This window comes from Haliotis rufescens, unplaced genomic scaffold, assembly GCF_023055435.1.
Source record: "Haliotis rufescens isolate VD_foot unplaced genomic scaffold, xgHalRufe1.0.p SCAF_7, whole genome shotgun sequence".
NCBI classification, from domain to species: domain Eukaryota; kingdom Metazoa; phylum Mollusca; class Gastropoda; order Lepetellida; family Haliotidae; genus Haliotis; species Haliotis rufescens.
Genome location: NW_025964361.1, coordinates 53,594,602 through 53,621,516, shown reverse-complemented (window position 1 = coordinate 53,621,516; position 26,915 = coordinate 53,594,602). Strand labels below are relative to the sequence as shown.

The 26,915-nt window shown below is 39.1% G+C and overlaps 2 protein-coding genes across 3 annotated transcripts in view; one reads left to right on the top strand and one right to left on the bottom strand.

Moving 5' to 3' along the window:
- Positions 1–26,915, top strand: part of LOC124133683 (phosphatidylinositol 3,4,5-trisphosphate 3-phosphatase TPTE2-like) — an 89,474-nt gene that overhangs the window by 19,361 nt on the left and 43,198 nt on the right. The window contains exon 3 of one of the 2 annotated variants that reach the window (XM_048387283.1): positions 1,583–1,672. In XM_048387283.1, the coding sequence (XP_048243240.1) occupies positions 1,585–1,672 (88 nt within the window). In that variant the 5' untranslated portion in view covers positions 1,583–1,584. Of the gene's footprint in view, positions 1–1,582; positions 1,673–11,046; positions 11,469–26,915 lie in introns of those variants that run through there. The other variant, XM_048387284.1, reaches the window with a different exon arrangement.
- The window catches only part of LOC124133682 (ankyrin repeat and LEM domain-containing protein 2-like), an 87,284-nt gene that overhangs the window by 41,162 nt on the left and 19,207 nt on the right, over positions 1–26,915 (bottom strand). The window lies entirely within an intron of this gene.

The window sequence follows — 26,915 nt, the reverse complement described above, 5'->3', positions numbered from 1 at the left end:
CTGGCAGCTCCCACGAACTGAGACTCCCAAACTCAAGTAGGTAGTAAAGAGTAATGCGAATATTAGTGGTGGCACCATACATCGAAGCATCGGCGGATCACGATTTTTTACTTCTCGATACAAGTATCGATCACAGTCGCACACTGAGGAAAAAGTACCGATTCTTACCTTAAATATTTTCTTGAATAAGTCTTACACCAAACATTAATTACTAGTGAAAATGAATAGTGAAAACGTAAATATTTTCATCCATTGTGTCAAACCTGACACTGCCCACTGTTAATCATTAGGGTGTCAGGTATTTGTCAACCTTGTCTATGAAAAAGATGGCTTACTCACCATAGATAGGTACACGTGCAAGTATCGCGATACGTATTGGCTCGTGAGTAAGGTATCGTGATATGTATCGGATTGCACAGTTGGTGTATCGTCCCAGCCCAAGTGAATATAATAATGTACATTAACAAAGTAGGTTAGATTTGTCATCAAAGGAAATTATGATATGACATAATCATAATCCTGTTAACTCCAAATGCAAAGCTGTATTACATTGCTTAACACGTCACACAGCAATCAGGCACCTACTGAAAACATATGGATATAAGAGTGTATGTGTTACATGGCACAAACAACTGTCCAGTACCTCCAAAAGTCATATGAAGGTAAGAAGGAAAGATGCAGTCATTCTGTTCTCTAGTCAATCTCCAAACACATCGAATGAGATTTACGTCCGGGTGACAACTTTGTTATCAGTGGTTTGTTGATGCATTGGTGGTTCCCAGTTTTTTACTTCTCGATACAAGTGTCAATCACAATCGCACACTAAGTGAAGAATATTGATTCCTACCTTAAATGTTTGCTATTATAAACATCAAACACTAATTAGGGAAAATTAGTGGTGAAAACATGAATATTTTCATCCATAGCGCCATATTTGACACTGCCAACTGTCTGTGAAAAAGATGGCTTACGCACACAGATAAGTGCACATGCAAGTATCGTGATACATACTGGATCATGAGCAATGTATTGTGATGTGTATCGGATCGCACAGTTGCTGTATCGTCCTATATCTAATTGTTATGTTGTTTATCTCATGCCTAAATAGTAAATACCCAGAATTTTTTATGTTGATTTTTGTGGCTTAAATATGTTTTTTTCAAAGTGTTTCATTATGTTTTTAAAACAAAACAAAACAAACAAACAAACAAACAAACAAACAAACAAACAAACAAACAAACAAACAAACAAACATATTTAGGAGGGTGGAACTTATTTTAAACATAATGTTTTCAAAAAAATATAAAAACCCCAGTAATTTGTTTACACTGTGATCGTAAATATCATATGTTTTCAAAAGTGAGTAAGTGAGTGAGTGAGTATGGTTTTATGTCGCTTTTAGCAATATTCCAGCAATATCACGGCGGGGGACACCAGAAATGGGCTTCACACATTGTACCCATGTCGGGAATCGAACCCGGGTCTTCGGCGTGACGAGCGAACGCTTTAACCACTAGGCTACCCGACCACCCCGTTTTCAAAAGAATAAATATCATATAAAAGTATTTTCTTATTGGAACAGAGATGTCTGAGTTGGAGCCGGCTGAACCCAGGGAGGTCCTGCTGGCCAGTCCTGAACGAGATGATGACCACGCCCTGGAGGAAACCTTATGTATGTAACCTGTAACAGTCTTCCTAACTACCATGTACATGAAGTATGGCAGTCAAGGGCTCCATGCCATGATCTGACCTGCTACCCCGAACTCGCCAGTCACCAAGTTTTAGCTAGTATTTTGTCAGTAGTCATTTAGACCCGTGTGCAAGCAGGTGAGGTAGACCACACAGCGAACTGATGACTGTCATCCTCTTTGAGTCTGAAAGACACGGACAGATCTCAGGGTATGAATCCTTGTATTGTTGTGTTGATTTAACATGCAGTTTTAACAGCTGAGCCTCAGTTGACATCGATTGACCAAGGTCATCAGCTTTTGTTTCGGCCATTCAGAGCATCTGCTTCCTCTTAATGACCCCAGTCTATTTCCTTCATGCACACTTGGTTCAAAGATGGTGGCACCCATGGTAAACCAGATACCGTATTCGACATAATAAGCGCCCAGAGCGCTCGCAAGATTAGAAATAGGGAGCTCTTATTAGAATATTATTTAAAGGATAAATTTCGTGGTTTATGCTGACAACCTGAAATGTTTATATACGACAGATATATTTTTCCAGAATTTAATTGCCCATAATTAAGGGTGCATATAACACACAAGTGCGTATCATACGCGAATAAATAAGTCTTGTGTACATTGATCAATCGGAAGGGGTGCTTATTGGGATTGTTCACTAGCCAATATATTAGCAAATATCGCCGTGGGCGCTTATTACGTCGAATACGGTAATGATCAATACTACTTTGAACATTTATCTAGATAGTGTTTTTGTATGCATTTGTACACAGGTACATATTGTATTTAGTTCAAAATTAGAAGAAATATTTATTCAACAGCTTAGAACTCGATTTATACCATATCTGTACTTTTTTCACCTGAAATCATAGCAAATGTTTTTTATTCCAAATCTGTAGGAACTACAGAGAAACCGTAGGAGTAAACAGGTCACATGACCCTTGTGTAGGGGCATGACTTATCTGAGGCACTACAATTTGCTATGCAGAGTTGCCTCCCTTAGGTGTGCAGAATCCTAAAATCTTGGATTTGAATCCCAGATTTCACCAAAGTGGTCCATGTGTAAGATCTACATCTTTTCATGTCAAACTGACACACAGGGACTTAAATGAAATACTATTCAGTTCACCATTCATTACACCGAACACACTCACTCACATATCGTAGCGGTAGCCGCAAATCTCAAGGACCCAGAACCTCAAATAATTTTTATATACGTCCAAACTGGGCCCATACTAGACCTACAAAATGGCCTGTCTGCCTAAGGGCTGGACTTACTTTACAGGCATTCAAAGGGCTAATGGCTCTGTGTGTTGTATTGTTGTTTTTCTAAGGGAGCGGGTTAATTTTTTTCCCTAGTTAATGTACCGACTTGTGCCTGAAATTGGTTAAAACATCAAGATTGATCGTGGCTTGCAAAACAAACAAGGATCGATCAATAATCAATGATGGAGGACAGTAAACTCGGAAACTGGAATGTCTATATCTTTACCTATGAGCAGCAGAATCTCTGCCCTTGTACCCAGCAGATGTAATTTAAAATTAACATATTTCAGCTTCAACAAAATCCTGTTGTCCTTGCACTGGATTTTCTTGTCCATCACTGGATTGGCTGGTTTGTTTACAGGCTGCCGTGGTATGGCAGGAGCACTGCTGTGCGGCGTCAGGCAACAAGCAAACATTCACTATTTTATGCAAATTGTGTAACAGCGGGTGCTCAATGGTAGGGCAGGTCATCTCTCATGACAAGACCTGTTTGTCGTAAGAGGCGACTAACGGGATCGGGTGGTCAGGCTCGCTGAATTGGTTGATGCATGTCATCGTATCCAAATTGTGTAGATCGATGCTCATGATGTCAATCACTGGACTGTCTGGTCCAGACTTGATTATTTACAGACTGCTGTCATATAGCTGGAATATTGCTGAGTGCGGCAACATCAGCATCAGCATCGACAAGCTCAGGATACGGGGGACCTATTCCTCCACAGCCTCCCCACTGGGAACTAAAGCCATGCATGGTCACCTCGATCTGGATGGACATTATCCCGGCCATAGATTCATCAAATTTCATATAATTTGAAAGAAAACTTAAACCAGCTTTGAAACTTCAATCAATGATCGCTGAACATATCTGCTGCATCAATATTGATAAACTTGAATCCAACTGTGTAGTTTTTCAAAATGACTCGGCTCACATCTTCAGTTTCAGGGCGTTCAGTGAGCATTTTTCAGTGACACTATCACAAGGATCAACAAGCAGAGTCTAGCTGCACACGCCTCAAGGGTTCAAATATGTAGCAATCAACAAGCAGAGTCTAGCTGCACACGCCTCAAGGGTTCAAATATGTAGCACTTACCATTAGTACAATGAAAAGCTCAAACGACAAAAACTTCTGATCTATGCAATATGATTAATACCAGAATCACATTAGAAATGGATACTGTTTTAGGGTTTCAAATATATATAAGCCTGGTTAGGATTCTGCTGTTAATGATTCATGTCATTATGAACTGTCATGATTCAAAATAGTACTTGATGGTGTAATGATACATTGAATTATGTGCCCTATGAGAGTACAATATCGATGGGAATCTAAAAATGCCAATTGTATTGTCTATCGTATGCATAACTATCAACAGTTTCAACAGTTGCAACTAGTTATAGATAATTCATATTTTCTGTGAATTTCAAACCTGCCTGTGTGTTGGTTAGCAAGGATGGGATGAGAGTTACTTCCCTTTGTTTCATAATAGTTATCATTATACCATTTATAATTCTTTACTTATGATGGCATACTTACACAAAATACAGGGAAACTGAGTTTGAAAGACAGTTAAACTTGCAAAGTTTTAAATCACATTTTAATCAGCTTCCATCACATGAAAAAAGCATCTTAAAAATGTCATCCATAAAGGCTCTCTCTAGAAAAACAAAGAGGAAGTGAATCTGATCCATATACTCCTGACTTAATATTGCCACAGGTAAAATCATATTGTATATTAATGGGCCTAGCACAAGCGTAAATAGACTTATGAATTGCCGTAGTATGGAATTACAGAATGTCAAGGTGCTAAATTGATATTTGTTCCTTTCCGATACACAATGACATTGTATAATTGCCGACGTAACTCAAACAACTTGACTGGCTCAGTCTTTCTCCATGATCCATGAGTCAAATTGTCTAAATGTATCTCACAGATTACTATTTGCCGAAGAGAGTACTCCATACATGTTGACAACTAATTTAATTCAGTCTCATCAAACTGTTTGGCCTGTTTCCTTGACAATCCACTGGCATGATAATACTACTGAATGCAATGTCACTGGGGCCAATACCATTAACTTGCCAATCAAACATTTGTTAGTTTGTTGGTTAAAGCTGCTTTCAGCAATATTCCATCCAAATGACAGCAGCCTGTAAATGATGGAATCTGGACCAGACAATCCAGTGATCGATATCATGAACAACGATCCATGCTGTCACGGAACGGTGACACGCAATCAACCTGATCCATTGATCAAGTCACCTCTCGACCAGCACCGGTTGCTGGGGGCCAGTATTTTAACCTGAAATCCCCACAGGGTGTCAATGTTCTTAATAATATATACACAGCTGGTCTCATGCAGTGGATAGAACTGGAATCTAAGTTTTTAACACAAAAAAAACCGGTACACTTTTATAAACAGTAGTATATTTCAAACAGACTTGTCAGAGTAATGGCAGATAGCAGTTTCCAGAGGCTAATCTCCCAGAGAAACGCCATCATGAACAGACCAAAATTAACCATTTACACATCAGACAAAAGGAATTGCACACAGTAGCTAATTGGTGAAGCTGATTTGGAAAAATGTTTGACTAAATGTGTTAACAATCAAGCCAATATTGCCTCATGCAATTTTCCTCAAATTTGCTGAAAGAGTTTTAAAAAACCTGACGGCATTAACACAAAATGTCAACTCTCACCAAACCACAACATCGTATAAATAAGTTAAACCCAAGTGATTAGGGTCAATTGGTTTCTGACCATGCTTCTACAAATCACTTGACATCATTTGCAGACAAACTTAAAATAATAAAAAACTTTTTAATCAAATATTAACTTTTAAAGTTACAAATTTTCAAATCAGAAACACCAAACAAAGACATGACAAAATATAACAATCCTATCCACATGAAACGCACTAAAAGCACATTAACAAATCAAATCTCCCTGAATATTTACATTTGAACATTGGCTAATTGGGTTACTGAACCTACACGGCTATGACACGATCATCTCATTATCTGCACTCTGAAATCAATATACACCGAGTAAGCAAGCTAGCATCTACATCTAGTAACAGCTGTTGCTATGTGTACCAGCTGGCTTATTGTTGTCAGCATGATGGTGTTTAAGCTGCATATTGTCAACATGTTGCTGGGGATACCGTCAACAAAATAGAAGTCTTCCCCCAGCACCTTCGAACCAGATTGTGTAACACATGCACGAACAATGCACTTTACGTTGTTAATGAAAACCTACCAACACTTCTCAATCAATACTTCACGCAATATAAAACTGATTAAGTCTGCATGCACACTCTACATAAGGAAACTAATTTCACAGAAACACCAGGAGCGCAATGTCATCATGCAGGGTCAGGAATTAGTTTTTATATTCCCTCGTCAGTTGCCATCCATCTAAAGGTAAAAGTGGAAGTCGACAAGGAAATGTCACTAGTCCTTTCTGAAGCCTTCAACTAGCGGACTTATGACTTTGGACCCTGTCATGGCTGACAATTATGTCAAATAAACATTCAGTTCTGTTAGAACATGGCCAAATCCAATATGAAGAAATTGTTATAGTTAATGCAGGAAAAGTGATCTATTTTTTCCAGTATGTACTTGAATAATGACAGCAATTAGTGATGAGCTTATCAACACACACACATTAAAACACTGATTGTTGGCTACAATATATTCATCAATGAATAAATTGTTGATGATAATAAGCATATGAAATTACTGAGCATTTATCCTTCTTGTTTCTAATCACCTCATGGCTATGTATTTATACAATCATACAATGCTCTCCGAAAACCCGATTTGTATAATAAGACTTCATCAGGATTCTCTGCTGGCTGGAATTACAACTAAAAGAGACTCGACTGTATAGTTCATGATTACAATAATTTCATTGCAACTTAATGTGAAAAAAGGGACAGACCTATTCCATTAACAGAATTGATCTACTTTATTCTGTGACGGACAACGGTTCTTCTTACATCAAGATTCTCACAGTTGGGGCTACAATTATAAGGCTCGATATAAGGAACTACATATAGCTTGCACCTGGTGCATGTTGACATCACAGCCTTGTTGCACCAGACTAAACCTGGTTGCACTCATAACGGAACCTATTAACTGAAGATGTATATAATCAGTAGCATAATATTCTGAAATTTTCAGTTCACTCTCTATGGCCAATGAATGGAAACATTTAAACATCTCATGCATTCTATTGCTTTCTTGTCATGATCATAAGATTACGTGACAAGATTCATGTGATGACGCCTAGCCTCAAGGACAATGTCAAATTACACATAACACTCTGATCACAAGATACCATCTGCTAGTGGTGCCAAAGTTACGTACAAAAACATGGCGATGGGACATTTCAACATGCTGGCCCATTGTTATGGAACAATCTGCCACAAGAAATTCGACAAACAAAAAATCTGACAAACTTTAAAAAGATACTGAAAACCTGTCTATTCAATGGATGATCAATGATGGTCTAAGCGTATTTGAGCATTTGTTCATTGGAAAATGCGTTATACGAATTCTTAATTTAATTTCATTTAATAATGATGCAGTATGGATAAATATTGCATAATGAGTTCAAAGATTAATGTTGTGTAAAAAACTTTCTTAGTAAGTCAGTCACAAATATGTAAGATTTTGAGTGAGTAAGTGAGTGAGTGGTTTTACGCCAGTTTTAGCAATATTCCAGCAATATGACGGCACGGGACACCAAAAATGGGCTTCACACATTGTACCCATGTCGGGATTCAAACCCGGATCTTCGGCATGACGAGTGAACACTTTAACCACTAGGCTACCTGACCGCCCCTTGTAAGATTTTGACATGCACTGGATCCATGTAGAGAGATAAATAATAGGTTGCATTTTCAATATGAGTTTGCACTAGTGCATGTTTTATTCAGTAAATCTAGCCCCATTTTTACAGTCCAAAGCCAGAGCCTAGTAAAATTCATCTTGTTCTAGTTAACTCAGCTAATAGTCGCTCATACATAAACACTAAGATCTACTGAAAATGATGTCAAGAACAATGTGTGGGCTAGCAGACTCAAAATACTTTGGCACAGATTGCTCCTGAAACACACAATCTTTTAAACTCCATCAAAACATGAAGGTTGCAGCTTATTTATTACATCAGTGTCTCATCAACGCTGGACACTATCCAAGGGTGAGGTGAGGTGAAATGGGGTTCAAGCGTTCAAGATTATTGCACTTAAAAAGCGACGTACATGTAGTGTGTGTGTTTGTGTGGCTGCTTGTACTAGTCCAGACTGATGCCGATTTATAGTGCTAGCTCACTGAGGTACCATGCCGCAGTTTAACATGAATACCCCACTCAGAAACAGTATACTGACTCCGAGCCGACCAGTCCTTGTTTTAGCCCCTTAATGCCGAGCGCCAGACAGGGTAACAACAAGTACCATCTTTAACTGCTTTTGGTAGGACGCAATCGGGGATCGAACCTCGGACCTTCCGCTCTCCGGGTGGACGGTCTACCACTAGACGACGGAGGTGGTCCTCTATCCAAGGGAGTCCCCCGGATCCTCACCGGTATGTTAGTTTACTGGTAGCCAGGCAAACATCTTCCCGGGGCAAGAGAGTTAACTGACTTTAAAAGTCCAGTTTCCGAACTAGGCTGGAATTACTGGGCTAGATTGTAGCCCCACCAGTGGTTATTACGAGTTATGTCCCTTCTAAGCCTCTCCTATGGACCAATCAGATTCCACCTCTAGTATCACTTGCATTTGTTTCAAACAAAATGGCGGCACCGAGTTAGGATGATCTGATCGATAATCAAGATCTATATTGTGATAAAACGGGTCTTACATTAAAAACATGAAAAGATTTGGAAAATATCTGTTGCAACGAATTGGCGGTGCACATGCTTTCCAAATCTTGCAATCGAACGAAATCTGCATGAAAGTTTACGACCTGGATTTTGATTTCGATGTACAAGTTTGATTGGACTATGCATAGACTCGTTAGTCCAGCCAAAATGTAACTCCATAATACCAGCCTAGTTCGTCAAGGCTGGAGACTGGACTTTTATAGCCAGTTAACTCTCTTGCCTCGGGAAGATGCCAAGCAAATGGTAGGAGCCAACAGGAGCCTCATACAAGGAACCAAATTCAGGATTTAGGTGAATACGAGTGGAGTAATACCTGTTAACAAAGTATGTTAGTTTTGGGTAAAAATCCAAGTTTTGAACACAAAATTCCAAAGTGTAGAATTGGGGTCTGTATTTGAAATAATTGTAGTCATGAAGGGATTCACATGAAAAATATAACTTGCAAGTGATGCCGTGGCATATGATTGACTAACCCTTGCAATTTGTTTTCCCTTTAAATTTTCATAAACCGAAAAATATTGGGCCACCCCCAATAAAGGGCTTCTGTTTCTTGATTGGCTGACATTAGAATGGGATCGGCTTGTGTTGTATAACTGTCCTGTACGATGTCACTGATGGCGTATTATTTTCTCCATTTTGTTGTGTGTTAAGGATTAAATAAGCAGTGGATGAAGTCATTCTTGTTGATGTACATATTTATAAGAATCAATTATGATATGTTTTTGCATATATGGAATTATAAAATAAAAAATGGTGTGCACATTTATACAGATTTAAACAGTATGCACACCTGTTTTTCTGTTCTATAAACACAAAAAAATATTAAGGTCAGTTTTTAAATATATCATGTGTGCTAAATGGAGAACTTAATTGCACTGGTGACCAAAATATCACCTAGTAGAGTGTTACTATCCAGTATTCAAGCACTAAGGTCTTCATTATCGATACAGACATAAATTGTATACATATTTTGTCTTATCGATATACATGGAATGAACAGTGCTGGTTTGGCCTGCTGTGAGAATATCTTACAGTAGGCAATGAAATGTTAACATGGTTAAACTGATGTTTCTCATCCTTGTGCTGATCATGTAAAACATAATCAGGGATTTTTTGTGAACTTCCCCAAATTTGCAGCAATTAACACAAAAATTTGAATTTAATGTCTAAATTCGTCAGAATTCGCAAAAATAATAATAGTAAAAAAATCCAATATGGAACAATATCACAATACTACTTGCCATTTTTGAGGGAGCCACTAAAATATTTTTGGATTTGTCTGGTAAAAAATCTGGTTTGATTGTTTCGATGAATGTGAGGATTGTACAGAATGGATAACAAGGGTTATCTTTCCTTGCCTTATCTATGTCACCATGTCTGCTGCCTACTGGGGGAAAAAGGAGATCCTCTGTCATTCATATGACAGCATTCTGATGATTATATTTTTAATGGCCTTCGAGCTGCAGCATGCAAAATGTATAGCGACCTACATATCACAAACTACATACAGCTGATTGTTTACGAAAGTCAAAGAAGAAAGGAAAAGGCAGGTACCATATTCGACGTAATAAGCGTCCAGGGCGCTCTCAAAAATAAAAATAGGGGGGCCTTATTGGAATAAAATTTTGGTGAAAAAAAAAACAGTTTAAAGATCGTAAATTTTGTGGTTTATGCTGACAGCCTGAAATGATACAAAAGAAAGGTCTGTGTGTATTATACACGACAGATACATTTTTCCAGAATTTAATTGCCCATAATTAAGGGTGCATATAACACACGAGTGCATATTATACACAAATAAATAAGTCTTGTGTACATTGATCAATCGGAAAGGTGCTACTCACTCACCAAACAAACAAACTCAACTTTAGTGAGTGAGTGAGTTAAAGTTTTACGTCACATCGGCAATATTTCAGCCATATCGTGACGATCAACTTTAGTCTCCAACTGCTTACTAATCATTGTCTAACTGCTGCTGCAGTGATGCGGCCAAGTGATGAGGAGGCCTCGCGTTAATAACTTAATGACATAATTAGTCCACATAATAACCAAGATAACCGTATTGATTATAAAGTGTAAAGTTCTGCATAATCACTCCAAGCATATACAAATATGTACACCCCCAAAATTGGAAGAAAAACAATGTAATGCTTAATTAATTCCAATTATAATATTATAATATTAGATGCATGTGTTTCTATAGCAACAGCTTAGCCCTACAGTCATGAATAGTTGGAAAAACCCCAAGGCCCGTCATAAATCAATCAATCAGTCAAAATGTAGATTTCAAGGGAGATGTGATCCTCGAGATCGTCCCTGAGATGTCAGTCCTCACAGAGAAAGACCAAACCAATATAAAGATTGTTATTAACGACTTGTACATTTCACTGGATAATAAAGCCAGTATATCTGACATCCTCACCAGCTGAGCTAGTTGTATGTCACACATGAGCCAGAATGCAGATGTGTATTGCATACAGAACACAGGCGTACATATCCCGAAATGTACTTGATTGACTGGGATAGGATCCTGGGTCAGTATTAACATGCAATCAGAAAGCGAATCTCCTCCTGGCGAAATGGACAACACCGATAATGACGATGAGAAAAACAGCCCGAAAGACAAAGGTAAGCTTCATGGTTGAGAAATACGAAATATAGACCCTGGGCATGTGAATATCATGCGTATTTCATCTGGTAGTGCTCCCTGCTGTGATGTCGATTCCAGCAGATCAATATGTATGTTAGGGTGTTCCACTGTGGTCTTCCCATCCAATGTACATCTCAGCATTGTCCTCTATAACACTGTTCACCCTACCCCCAGTCTACCGGCAGTTGGCCAATAGAAAATTCAATTGATTGATCTTCGGTGAAAAAAATGTATGATTATAATGAAGATAGATGAATGAGAAGAACGATTGAATACCACCATTAGTGCATTGAGGCTGTTACTCATTTCATTCAGTTCCATAATGGTTCATTCGCAAGTTATACAATCCAAATGGGTAGCAATCCTGTTCTATGATTTACGAAACTCCCATTAACATAGATATCGACGAGAGTAATCAATTGCAGTCTGTTGCTTGTGTGTCTCTTGTTCGTTTCACACCATCACAACACTAAAAAAGAATAACGTAAAAGAGTCCGTTTCTACACTATTCTCATGATAGACACTTACATACCTAAAGCGTGGAGGATCGTTTGAGTAGTTCTAAATATCAGAATATTATTTCAAAAGACTCATGTCGAATGTAAAGATGATTCTCGCAATTCAACGATATTGATTTTTAACTCTAAGTGGGCCAGATGTCTCATGGTATGGGAAAGGTTAGCTTCTGGGAATTCTGACTCACTTGACCTGTTCAGAAAGCTTGACACTTGCAGAGAAATTCAACACTGAAATTGAGATATGTAATATATTCGATTACATTCCAATCACATCACAAACTAGGTCAACGTGTCAGAGGACAAATACAATTACATTTCAGTACACTTTATTCTTAGACCAGCCTAAATTAATCTTCTGTTTTACAGTACATCGGGTAAATAATGAGGCAAAATAAAACAATACCGTATTTTCTTGAGTATAGTGCGCACCCATGTATAATGCGCACCCCCCTCTAGCGGGTTCAATATTTTGGAAAAAAAGAAAATTGAATATTATGCGCAGAAAATTTTTACACCGTACCCTTTGAGCGAAGTCCGGCAAACGAACGGGTGCTGAGAAACTTCAGTACAAAAAAGTGCGCACTGTACTCAAGAAAATACGGTAATACAATGAAAATTCAGAGCTGATTTGAAACCTTAAAAAAAACACCTTATACAATATATCATTTCACAAAAGAATGCATTTTGTCTGAAATGCATTTTTTCAAACTTTTTGGGGCTATATTATGTAAACCAAAAAATATGGCCTTATTTTCATAACCCGATTGTGTGTTGAACCCAAACACTTTTCCCTTGTAGCAACTATTTATTGATTCCAATCACCTGTTACGATGGGACTAGTCTAACGCTTGGATGTAGTTAGCACCCAACCTCCCCTTTGAATGAAAATGGCTGTAGCATGGTCCCTTGAGTAATATTGTTGTTAGGGTAAAGTAGTGAAAATATTAAGGTGAAGTTAAAAAATGTTGGCCACAGAGAGTAGGTGGATGGGTGACAGCGTTCGGCAGCTTGACTCCTGAGAGTTTCTTGGGCCTCGTTCCTGCCCCACATCGAAGGACATGTTACATGTGGTGTCTATTTAGTCAAGAGATGTTCAAAATATGCCACCCAGCAGTGAATGGGTACCCGGTAGTTTGAGATGGTAGTGTGACTGTGAACCTTCTCATGCCTCATTAGGCAGTTTCGGTTGTATATTCCCCAGGGAGTTGAGAATGAAATTTCAGTACACACTAATCCATCAACTGGGGTAAAAATGTAGTGCTTTGAGTGCATTATAAATATACACAATATTATCATTATTATTATTTATCAATTTATAACAATAACACCAACAAAGTAAAAGTGTAGTTGTCAATTATTCCACTACAAATGATGACATGTCATGTCTTAAACCTTCAAACTTATAACTGCTAGCCAGAGATTACTAAATTGCAACAAGTAAAAATCCAATGACGGTAGTCCGCATGGACTTGGCCTACAATTCTGAACACGTTCTGATTGGTTTAGTTTTGCTACAACGGCAACTGAATACAAATGACAGAAAATACAACCATTCTAAACAGGTTTGTCCAGTTCAAACAGGACGAGCTACAAACTCTGAGGACTAGTGATTTAAGGTCCACACTAGTATACTGGACTGGTCTCTAAAAAACAATCTCAGGCTGGCTTTCCACACAGACGACCAAACAAGAAAGCAATCTCTACCAAGCCCAACTGGACATTTGGCGCCATCTTCAATAGATTTTGAACTGGGTGTATGAACTATGAGCCAAGCTTAATGAAGCGCAAAGAATTTAACTGGGCTAGACTTTGGACCAGTGACATAAGTGGCAGACTGTTGGTTTGTTGTGTTATGTTTCCTCCATCAACATTCAAGCTGTATCCCAGAGTACGTAATCAAGTCTGGACCAGACCAATTAGAGCCTGGTATTATGAGTCTCGTCCCACACCATTCGGGTACAATGACACGCAGTCAACCATGGCACCATGTCTCGCACTCAATCCAATTTCGCTGCTTAAAGTCGCAGTCTCTGGAACTAGTCTCCAAACCATTTGCCATATTGCTTAGGACAGCTTTGTTAGCTTATGTCCTTAGAAACAGGCACTCACAGGTCTAGAACTGGTATAGCCATTTCTACAATAATCAACAATCAAGCAATACATTTTACCACAAGTAGTAGAATTTGAAAAATGTAAGCATATTTTCCTATTTATAAATACAATGAATTTAACATGAATTTTATCCATCACTTCTTTTAAGCCAAAATTAAATAACTATTTAACATTGTATCCAATGATAATTTATTTTATTGAAAGGTCAAAAACACATAAGAAAAGAGGGGAATGAATATAATTGCTTGAAATATTCAAATCAGCATCTAAAGGCTGACACATCTTTTTGATAATTCAAGACTGGGATAAAATACTACTGGATAGTTGCCATTACAGCGATAGAAACTACCCCGGATCTTCAAGGGTCGCAAGGCATGTAGTCTAATTAAAAATGCTCATGTACAAAAATTGTTCCAAGTAAGACAAGGCAACAAAATATGCCTCAGTAAAGTAATTGTTCCAAGTCAGACAAGGCAACAAAATATGCCTCAGTAAAGTAATTGTTCCAAGTCAGACAAGGCAACAAGATATGCCTCAGTAAAGTAATTGTTCCCAGTCAGACAAGGCAACAAAATATGCCTCAGTAAAGTAATTGTTCCAAGTCAGACAAGGCAACAAGATATGCCTCAGTAAAGTAATTGTTCCCAGTCAGACAAGGCAACAAAATATGCCTCAGTAAAGTCATTGTTCCAAGTCAGACAAGGCAACAAGATATGCCTCAGTAAAGTAATTGTTCCCAGTCAGATAAGGCAACAAAATATGCCTCAGTAAAGTAATTTTGAAACAATGTTTCCCTAATGCCACAAAAAGACAAGATGGTTTCAGTTGTCACATCAAGTTTAGAAATTCATTTCTATTTTCACCAGTTTGGAAAAAAATTATCTGCTGTAAAGATGCCATTTACTTAACCAGAAATACAGTAAGTCATTGCCTTTGATCCTGTAAGACTCTTGAACAGTTCTAACTCTGCTGAATGAAAATCTTTTTGATAATTCAAGACTGGGATAAAATACTACTGGATAGTTGCCATTACAGCGATAGAAACTACCCCGGATCTTCAAGGGTCGCAAGGCATGTAGTCTAATTAAAAATGCTCATGTACAAAAATTGTTCCAAGTAAGACAAGGCAACAAAATATGCCTCAGTAAAGTAATTGTTCCAAGTCAGACAAGGCAACAAAATATGCCTCAGTAAAGTAATTGTTCCAAATCAGACAAGGCAACAAGATATGCCTCAGTAAAGTAATTGTTCCAAGTCAGACAAGGCATTAAAATATGCCTCAGTAAAGTCATTGTTCCAAATCAGACAAGGCCAAAAGATATGCCTCAGTAAAGTAATTGTTCCCAGTCAGATAAGGCAACAAAATATGCCTCAGTAAAGTAATTGTTCCAGGTCAGACAAGGCATTAAAATGTGCCTCAGTAAAGTAATTGTTCCAAATCAGACAAGGCAACAAGATATGCCTCAGTAAAGTAATTGTTCCAAGTCAGACAAGGCAATAAAATATGCCTCAGTAAAGTCATTGTTCCAAATCAGACAAGGCCAAAAGATATGCCTCAGTAAAGTAATTGTTCCAAGTCAGACAAGGCATTAAAATATGCCTCAGTAAAGTAATTGTTCCAAATCAGACAAGGCAATAAAATATGCCTCAGTAAAGTAATTGTTTCAAATCAGACAAGGCAATAAAATATGCCTCAGTAAAGTAATTGTTCCATATCAGACAAGGCAATAAAATATGCCTCAGTAAAGTATTTGTTCCAGGTCAGACAGGTTTTCAACAATGGTACTATGGGGTAGTAAGTACAGTGAGCTGGCTATTGTAGTTAAAAGTGTTAATACTGCCAAGAATTGGTTACTATGACAACAAACCAATTCCTGTAAACATGAAACTTTTTATGTTTGTGCTCTGTTTAAAGTGTCAATTTCAACATACTTTTAATGTTCAAAGTTACTAAAGTTTATCCTTCCAAGCATGTGGCAACAATGTTTCCCTAATGCCACAAAAAGACAAGATGGTTTCAGTTGTCACATCAGGTTTAGAAATTCATTTCTATTTTCACCAGTTTGGAAAAAAATTATCTGCTGTAAAGATGCCATTTACTTAACCAGAAATACAGTAAGTTATTGCCTTTGATCCTGTAAGACTCTTGAACAGTTCTAACTCTGCTGAATGAAAATCCCTTGGTGGCTTGAAGTGACGCTTCTTAACCAGACTTCTTCAGGCCAATCCCCTTTACCTACCCCATCCCTCCACCCCCCACACCAAACACCAGATACAGTCTATTCACCTTAAATGTTGTCCGACTGCTCCACATTACAGCTATACCATGGAAGATTCTGAAGCCAGGATCAGACAAACCAATGGTTGACAGAATGAGCTACAACCCACACCCTCATGATTTGGATCATACATGTTGACCGATCAGTCCACAATTTAGGTGACTCCTATGACAAACATTGCCAGGCTTCATCCAGGACTCTGAACTAAGGGCAGGCAATTTTTGAAAAAATCATGATATTGTTCAAAATGGGACTTATTTTCATAAATTCTGAGGAATTGGGAAATTTATAATTCAAATTGTGAATTTTAGTCATTTACTGCAGACCTAGGGCCGTATATCGGCCTCTGAGCAGGTCTAGATAAAGCTGGCATTGGGTATCAGGGAAGTGAGAACTCACTCAAGTGATGATTATCTATATCTGATATGGGCAAATTGTTAAGTAGGAATATCATAGGATATCCATAACCACCTGGTCATGTTCTTCCTGGGGATTAAAATGATTTAATGGAAACTAGATTTCAGTGACAAGTAAACTCATTTAAGTCACTAGTCTTTAGTATCTAAATGGGAAAACTTAAACATTTCAGGGGTTAATACTAATAGTCCCAGTAGGAAACTTAAACCCACAAGACATCTGATCGGCTACTGAAGTGTGTGGTACCTTTCCTAGTCGCTACAGTTGCTGTAGTACATTCCCTAGTCACTACAGTTGCTGTAGTACATTCCCTAGTCGCTACAGTCGTTGTAGTACATTCCCTAGTTACTACAGTTGCTGTGGAACCTTCCCTAGTCACTAAGGTTGCTGTAGTACCTACCCTAGTTGCTACAGTTGCTGTGGTACCTTCCCTAGTTGCTGTAGATCCTTCCCTAGTCGCTACAGTTGCTGTGGTACCTTCCCTAGTCGCTACAGTTGCTGTAGTACCTTCCCTAGTTGCTACAGTTGCTGTAGTACCTTCCCTAGTTGCTACAGTTGCTGTGGGACCTTCCTAGTCGCTACAGTTGCTCTGGTACCTTCCTAGTCACGACAGTTGCTGTGGTACCTTCCTAGTCGCTACAGTTGCTGTGGTACCTTCCCTAGTTGCTACAGTTGCTATGGTACCTTCCCTAGTCGCTACAGATGCTGTGGTACCTTCCCTACACACGTTAGTTGCTGTGGCACCTTCCCTAGTCGCTACAGCTGCTATGGTACCTTCCCTAGTCGCTACAGTTGCTGTGGTACCTTCCTAGTCGCTACAGGTGCTGTGGTACCTTCCCTAGTCGCTACAGTTGCTGTGGTACCTTCTCCTGTCATGACAGTTGCTGTGGTACCTTCCTAGTTGCTACAATCGCTGTAGTACCTTCTCTACAGATGCTGTTGTACCTTCCCTAGTCGCTACAGGTGCTGTGGTACCTTCCCTAGTCACTACAGTTGCTGTGGTACCTTCCCTAGTCGTGACAGTTGCTGTGGTACCTTCCCTAGTCGCTACAGTTGCTGTAGTACCTTCTCTACAGTTGCTGTGGTACCTACCCTAGTCACTACAATTGCTGTAGTACCTTTTCTACAGATGCTGTTGTACCTTCCATAGTCACTTAGGTTGCTGTAGTACCTTCCCTAGTTGCTATAGTTGCTGTAGATCCTTCCCTAGTCGCTACAGCTGCTATGGTACCTTCCCTAGTCGCTACAGTTGCTGTGGTACCTTCCTAGTCTCTACAGTTGCTGTTGTACCTTCCCTAGTCGCTACAGTTGCTGTGGTACCTTCCTAGTTGCTACAATTGCTGTAGAACCTTTTCTACAGATGCTGTTGTACCTTCCCTAGTCGCTACAGGTGCTGTGGTACCTTCCCTAGTCGCTACAGTTGCTGTGGTACCTTCCCTAGTCGTGACAGTTGCTGTGGTACCTTCCTAGTTGCTACAATTGCTGTAGTACCTTCTCTACAGATGCTGTTGTACCTTCCCTAGTCGCTACAGTTGCTGTGGTACCTTCTCTACAGATGCTGTTGTACCTTCCCTAGTCGCTACAATTGCTATAGTACCTTCTCTACAGATGCTGTTTTACTTTCCCTAGTCACTACAATTGCTATAGTACCTTCTCTACAGTTGCTGTGGTACCTTCCCTAGTCACTACAATTGCTGTAGTACCTTCTCTACAGATGCTGTTGTACCTTCCCTAGTCGCTACATTTGCTGTTGTACCTTCCCTAGTCGTGACAGTTGCTGTGGTACCTTCCCTAGTCGCTACAGTTGCTGTAGTACCTTCTCTACAGTTGCTGTGGTACCTTCCCTAGTCGCTACAATTGCTGTAGTACCTTCTCTACAGTTACTGTTGTACCTTCCATAGTCGCTACAGTTGCTGTAGTACCTTCCTAATTGCTACAGTTGCTGTGGTACCTTCCCTAGTTGATACAATTGCTGTAGTACCTTCTCTACAGTTGCTGTGGTATCTTCCCTAGTTGCTACAATTGCTGTAGTACCTTCTCTAGTTGCTAAGGTTGCTGTAGTACCTTCCCTAGTCGCTACAGTCCCTGAACCAAATTACTTCCCCTTCCGCCTAGCCATTACTGAAACGCTAGTCCTAAATGAAGAAACTATAGATTTTCTACAAACTCCAATCTCACTTGGGTTCCTCTTCAATTCGAATGTAGTTGCTTGTTTTTAACAAAATTATATATTTTCAGAGACTAAGCGTTATACTTATCTGCCCCAGCAATAGCCAGTCTCTCATCACAGTAGCTCTGTTCCAGTTGTGCAACATGCAAACCTTAACCAACCTTAACCAACCCATAATCTTAACCAATTAATATGCATCTAAATTACCATGGGAAATTACGCACAAAACGACACTGGTTCAGATGTAATATAAAGATCAATACCTGTCATATTTCGCATGATCTCACCGCTTCCAAATGAGCAAGCCAATAAAGAGTAAATATTTGTTTTCGAAAGATGAATGCGACAATTTAAGGCACAATTTCTGGGAGATAGATTACACCCGCTGTTCCTGAAACTCAATTTCATTGACCACAAGACGAGCAAACAAACCCACTTTAAATGCATGCAATAAACCAGAATTAAAATTAAAATAGGAAGACAAAAATTTGGCAGAATGTCAACATTTGCTATGGTGTCGTCTCTTACTTAGCAAAAACATAGCGACATTAGCATAGCAGAATGCAAATGTGATTTCCAAAACATGAGGCTAACATCAGACATTTTATTGAATTAAACATGTACGTTTCATACGATTGATGTGTGTGACAGCGATGACCTTGGCAGACAGGCTTCCTGTCAGTATCTTGTTACTTTGTCTCATGCATCATAATACACAATTGGACGGCCAACGTCCACCAGTGTAAAAAACACACCGAATTATCCTGATCTTGAAGAAAGTGTTCCTTCAGAGGCAAGATTCTTTGTCATGGCAACCTGCTTCTAATTTGTCTGCAATCTATTCCATGTCACTCGATGTTTGAGGTATGGATTTTGTGAGATTCCTCTCGGACTCATTAACAATCCACTGCAATAATTTGTTTTCCACACAATCAACCAAAACTAAATTCTTCCTAAATCCTCTTCATACAACTCAAATCATTCGTCCAGGAAGATGCTCAATCAAATTGAAAAAGTCATCCTTTTAGAAAATTTACAATTCAAAGTTTCAAACCAATTAGCTTGATGCTATTTTCAGGGTAAGGTTCATCTAGAAATTGCTTTTTTGAAAATCAAAGATGGCCGCATGGTAGCCATATTGAATTAATCAAAGTCAAAGTTCTTTTGTTTTTCAGTCAGCAATACACCAGCTACATCATTGCAGCCTGAAAATAATTAAGTAGGGTCTTCCTTATCAGGACACAATTACACTCAATCACAAAATTGTGACCAACCAACCTACTTTAGGACCTGGCCCCATGGTCTAGAGGATAGAGTGTCTGCCCAAGGAGCAGAAGGTTGGTGGTTTAAACCCCAGATGCGTCATACCAAAATATGTTATTAAGGGGATGAAACAAGGACTGGTTGGCTCGGAGTCAGTATACTGTGTCTGAGGGGGAAATCCATGTTAAACTGTGGGCACAGACACAGACAGACAGACAGACCCTCTAACATATTTCAAACATTTACCAAACAATTCAGCTCATTTGATGTACAGCTAAAAACAGTCAAATAACAAGTTTCTACTACACAACTGAACTGATACAATAGCTTTCATTTCAACAAGGAAGTGATTTTTTCCTTTTGCTATTGTTTCATTCCACACAGCAATATTCCAGCTTCGTGGAGGCAGTCTGTAAATAATCGAGTCTGGACCAGATAATCCAGATATTAACATCATGAACACTGATCCATGCAATTAGGATACAATGACATGCAATCAACCAAGTCAACAAGCTTGACCACACGATCCATTTAGAGACATTTTACGACAAGCATAGATTTCTGGGGACCAATATTCCGGAATGCCTATAGACACAACAGCATAGCCGGGGAGAGATTCCATGCAACACCAACTGTGCTGACGTTATCATGTTCATAGTGGAGAAATAATTGCCCGTGTTATTGTCTCTGAAGGTATTTGGAACAATATCCCTCACATTAATCTCAACAAGGAATTACTGTGGCGAGAGAGATCCCATTACTTTATTATCTGCGTGTCTAACTGATAAGAGGTAATTTATTAAACTTGCACATTCCATAACTGAGACAAAGATGGACGACTGGAGTCATGTCTAGGAGATCGTACCATGATACATAATACAAGATACATTAGTCTCTCAATTATACAATACAACTTAGCAAACCTCTGCAAAGCATTGCTAAGACCATAACATATTTTCTTTCCAAATTTATTAAATTTTGAAGCCATGGTTTGTGAAGTTCTTTATAATGTGGTAATTTACATGTTTTGGATAAAATAAATAAACTGGAATGAGTGAGTGAGTGAGTGAGTGAGTGAGTGAGTGAGTGAGTGCAAATCTAAGATTGGAAATCAGGATAATAGGGTTTTTTTACACGGTGGGGGCGTAACTCCTAATTACTGTATGTCAAAGGGCGGTCGGGTAGCCTAGTGGTTAAAGTATTCACTCGTCACGCCGAAGACCCCGGGTTCAAATCCTGACATGGGTACAATGTGTGGAGCCCATTTCTGGTGTCCCCCCGCAGTGATATTGCTGGAATACTGCTTAAAGCGGCGTAAAACCAAACTCACCCACTCACTGTATGTCAAACTACTGTTTTGGGTATTGAAATTAGCCAGTCTTCAGGTTGCCTCAATATCACAATCGTGAAAAGGTTTATCTCAAATGCTGACTCATCAAACTGTTCCATATATTTACCAAAGTACTAGACTTGTGTTCAACCTGAAGTAACAAGATATTAGAAAATATCACTCAGAGTACATAAACAGCCTAAGATTTAATCCAACCATCCAACCATTGCATACACATTCTTTTAAAACCACAGCTGATAATGAAGGTATTGCCTGTCTACCTAGCCACCATCAAGGTGTAGTTGAAGGCAAAATATTCTCATATTGTGAGAAACAGAAACAGATAATATTTGAACATCTTGTTAAGCTAGATTTCCCCCAGTCTGTTGTGTAAGCTTCCTGATACAGGGGTTTACCTTGACCTACAAAAGTGGGTGTTCAGGGGACCCAGAGCTCCAGATAAGCTTTTGGTGTTGTGGGTATTTTACCCATGCATTTTAAAATCATTGGGTATCAGTAATTCTATCTGCGTATTCAAATTTCTGTTACCCACTAGTTTTTACACATGTGGGTATTAAAGTTAAATATTTAAAAACACTATTCATCTAGTCCCTGCAAACTGGTGTCGTGTGGGTTCGAGAGCTTTATAGGACTCAAAAATACCACGATACTTCCACAAGAAAGTGTGATGGCAAATGATCATGATGTAACTGTCATCGTTTATAATTTAAAAATAAGTTGCTGATTTGCTAATCGAATACGCAGGGTTACTTCACAATATTTTGATAATACGCACAAGTTTTATTTTTGTAGTGTATCTGTAATGTTCGTTGCGTATTTGATACGCTTGGATTATATTTTACTGTGTATTTCTGCATTTCTGATGCGTATTTCACGCAGATACGCAGCTTATCTGGAGCTCTGGGACCCCTAATAATGATTTTAAAGGGCTCTTTCATGCAATATGAGGGTCCTGTGAAGTAATGAAATGGTGTTGTGTACTGGACGTTTTGAAAATTACTTCAGAGCCTGGAATGAATCAATGATCATGTGGACAGTGGTCATGCTTGATGGCTGAAATGATGACACCCGTAACTGCTCTTGATGCGCTGTAGGTACATGAATATTATTGTGCGTCCCTCTGGGCGCTGTATAAGTATTTTCTGTGTCCATTCTCTGTATCTGTGCGTTGTGTAAACCCTGCTGATACAATGCAGTGTACAAGATGTACCATGATACATAGATGTGTTCATCATGATACACAGTTATGTTCAATTTACCTTATCACACGAATATTCATTGTATCACAATACGATTTTGTATTCCATGTAACATGACACACAACGGAACTTAATGTATGAAGACACTTACACGATTCAAGACAAAATCTCTGCTAGTACTGCATAAGAACAAACAGAATCAACTACTGTTATTCTTGGTTTGAAAAATACAAAAAAATACCCAAACGTTATGTCTGTATTCTTGATGATTTCATGGAGAAATGGACCCTTTATCGGCAAATAAAGCCACAATGGAAACAGATTTCACGCAAATTCAGATCAATTCTCTCTAATGACGTCTATTTCAAAACAGCAAAGACATCATCGGGCCAGTGTCCCCGTGAAACGTGATCTACATCAGAATTTCATTAAAACTTCATCAGCAGTGGTCCAGAATAATATACCTCATCACAAACAAGAGCTGTCTAATCATTTCAGAACTAGGCGAGGAGGTCAGCGATTGTTGATTTCAGTGTTGTTGATTTCAGTGATATCTACAAGACATTGGACTACCTTTCAGACCCCATGGTCGTTTTTCCAACTTCTTTATCGACACCACTCCTGAAGTAACTGTGCTCAGCTTAATTATATTTGATGTTTCCATATTTATTCTAAACTTGGAAACTAGCAACTCATATAAAAAATGACCTGTATATATAAATTTCAAAACTAGAAGCTATGACATTTTGATGAGATTTTAAATGTCAGGGATCCATTGCATAAGAGTGACTAATTCTCAAACTTTGAGCAGAGAGTTTCTGCCTTGTCTAAACTTTGAAGGATAAGTAGAAAGGTCAAATGTTATCACATTTTTATTTGCCTAAATGTATAGGAGCCAGCAGAAGTTTAATATTTCATAATAACAACAAGATTAATAATAATAATAATCTATTCTACAATGTCGAGTTCCAGCTGTATGTGTGTGTGTGCGTGTGCGTGTGCGTGTGCGTGTGTGTGTGTCTCTCTTAGGTGATGCTCATCTTTAACATTAACCATTTTTGTGAAACCCATGACAAGGGTATGGTGCTGAAACTTGGGATTCATTCCCACCATCATAGGTTCCTGACTAGTCCAAGGGAAGCAACTCTACACAGTGGTGACTGAGCCACCTGTGCACAAATACTTGACAAGGCAAGCTGTATGGCATAGTCATGAGGCATTTCCCTGTGAAACTTTAGCAGCACTAGTAAATCTTTCATTTGTCTTTGTTCAGAAAGATAATCCCTGCTGTAAACACTGTTTAAGCATTAAAGAGAATGGTAGATCCTCATTTCTTCGAGCACAGCAGGGGAAACTGACAATCTGGACAAGAGAAGTCTTTACATCAGTACAAGTGAAGAGTTTCTAGTCCCCAATCTTTCCAGAACTGCTTTTTCGCATTCTAAAACGTGGATAGTTATTAACCTTGTCTGATATGACCTAAGACCTTGAAGAATATAAATCAACATGAGGTTAATTGTCATACTCGCAGTAGAGATGGGTCTCTACGACCAAATGCTTATCCTAAAAGCAATGCGTGATCTGGCTTATTGCATGACACCCTAAGTGACTGTATCGATTGATCTTCATGACCAATGGATTGTTGGGGTCAGACTTGATTATTCACATGTCATTGTTATATCTCTATCAGGAATCTTGCAATTCCATCTGTTAATTCGTACCATGTGACGAAACAATACAGTTCAATGTAGACCCTGAAATCATGTGACTGATACTGCCCTCGAATACTGACCTGTCACGTGACATCTTCCCGAGGCAAGAGAGTTAACTGACAAAAGTCCAGTTTCCACCCTTGCCGAACTAGGCTGGTATTATGGAGTTACATTTTGGCTGGACTAACGAGTCTTTGAATAGTCCAAACAAAATCGCGCACCGAAATTGAAATCTGGTTCGTACACTGTCGTGCTGATTTCGGTCGATTGCAGGATTTGCACCGCCAACTTGTTGTCAACAGATATTTTCCAAATCTTTTCATGTTTATAATCAAGGAGCTCACGTGATTTGATGCATTTCGCGATGTAAGACCCATTTTATCACAATATGGATCTTGATTATTGATCAGATCGTCCTGACTGGGCGCCACCATTTTGTGTGAAGCAAACGCAAGTGATACGAGAGGTGGAATCTGATTTGTCCATAGGAGAGGCTAAGAAGGGACATAATTGGTAATAGCCACTGGTGGCGCTACGATCGAGCCCAGTCAATCAAGCCTAGTTCGGCAAGGGTGGAAACTGGACTTTTAAAGTTAGTCAACTCTCTTGCCTCAGGAAGATGGTTACGTGATGAATATTGACTGGTCTGCTAGAAAACAAGATGGCATCTTACAGTTCGCAGCTATGTTACTGTATCAAAACAGAGGACCGTTTAAAGACTTCATAAACTTCACAAAGTGAATTTCGGCAAAAGAAAACGAATGATTACTATTGACGAGGAAAATATTTGAAAACAAGGACCCTCAGACTTGACCCCTTCGGTGGTCTGACCTGACCTCGGCTGATGGGGTTGGGCCCTTGTTTTTGCATATTGATCTCGTCAAGAGTAACTATTTTTATACTGTTAAAGTGGTGGAATTTTGTTGTTGTGTCATAAAAAACAACACTCACTCACTCACTACCTTCTTACGCATTCCCTTCTTAATGACTCCCTTCTTACTAAGGGGCACAGGCTGCCCAGTCGTCTAACATGTCTAAGGCGCTGCAATTCGCTGTGCAGATTTGCGTCCCTTGGGCACGCCAGAAACCTATGATTGTGGGTTCGAATCCCGGTTCGCCCCAATTATGTTTCTAGGTTTGTAAGCACCATTCCCATGCTCGTGGGTTTCACCGACGTGGTAAACGTCTGAGACCTGCATCACTTGGGGTTTTCCTCCCACATTAAGCTGACACGCCGTGATATAACTGGAATACTGTTAAAGACACAACTCACTCACACTCACTCTTACTTACTAGCTCACCCTCAGACAAGTCACTTTTCTATTTCTGAATTCAGGCAAAAAACACTTTCTAAAAATAATGACACCTAATTTACACTCTATAGGCAGCCTGCTCCCACCATGTTAAAAAGCAATTCAATTGTTGGCCACCAACTGTTCTAACTTCACTCAAGAGGTACTGATCGCAAAAACAATCAACAATTTATAGCCACTCATTACACTACAAACTGTTGTTGTGCCCTACTGGCCTCATGCCCCAAGCTCCACATATCCCATCATGCAGTTCTTTACACCGTCAAGTGTCGTTGAGAACCAAACTTTGACAAACTGGCCAATATCAATGTGAAAAGTGGCGAGCTTAACATCAATAACCCCGCTTGAAATTCCAAAGGGAACACATGAATCAGCACTCATCGAAAACTTCCACGCTACGAGTTCTCCCATGGTCCAACGTGGAATCTGATAGGATCCAGATATCACCACTGGCCTGGGATGTATTCCAGTGGGCAATACTCAAGCCACTGACCACATCTGGTTACACTGGTCAGGGAAATGGAATTGATGTGTTATCTACACAAGTTAATTTGTTATTGATTATATGCCTTGCTGTATCAGATATATTTATGTGTTTTGTCTTTGTAAATGAGTGGCCATCAAACAAACACAACACACTGAGCACTCAGGACAAAGAATTCTCCCTCCTGGGTTTCTAGGAACTTGTTTGAACTTGAACACGTACCGAGCTGAAGGAGAAATATTCAATTCATGTGTCTGTACTTTGTAACCTATGAAGAGGTTTGTTGTTTAACGCCGCACTCAGCAATATTCCAGCGATAGAGATCAGACAATTCAGTGATTGACATCATGAGCATCAATCTAAGAAATTGAGATGCAACGCCATGCACCAAACAAGTCTTTAGTATTGGGTGAGGGGCCCGTTTATGATGGTGCATGATACATGAATCTTCAGATGTTCAGCATCGTCCCCATAAAGATTCAGGTCAGAATTGGTCTTCAGCAACCCATGCTTGCAGCAAGAGGTGACTAATTGGTAGGGGTAACTATTGGTCTGGAAATCACTATTATGATAACTATTGATATTGAAAGAAACTATTGCAATAAAT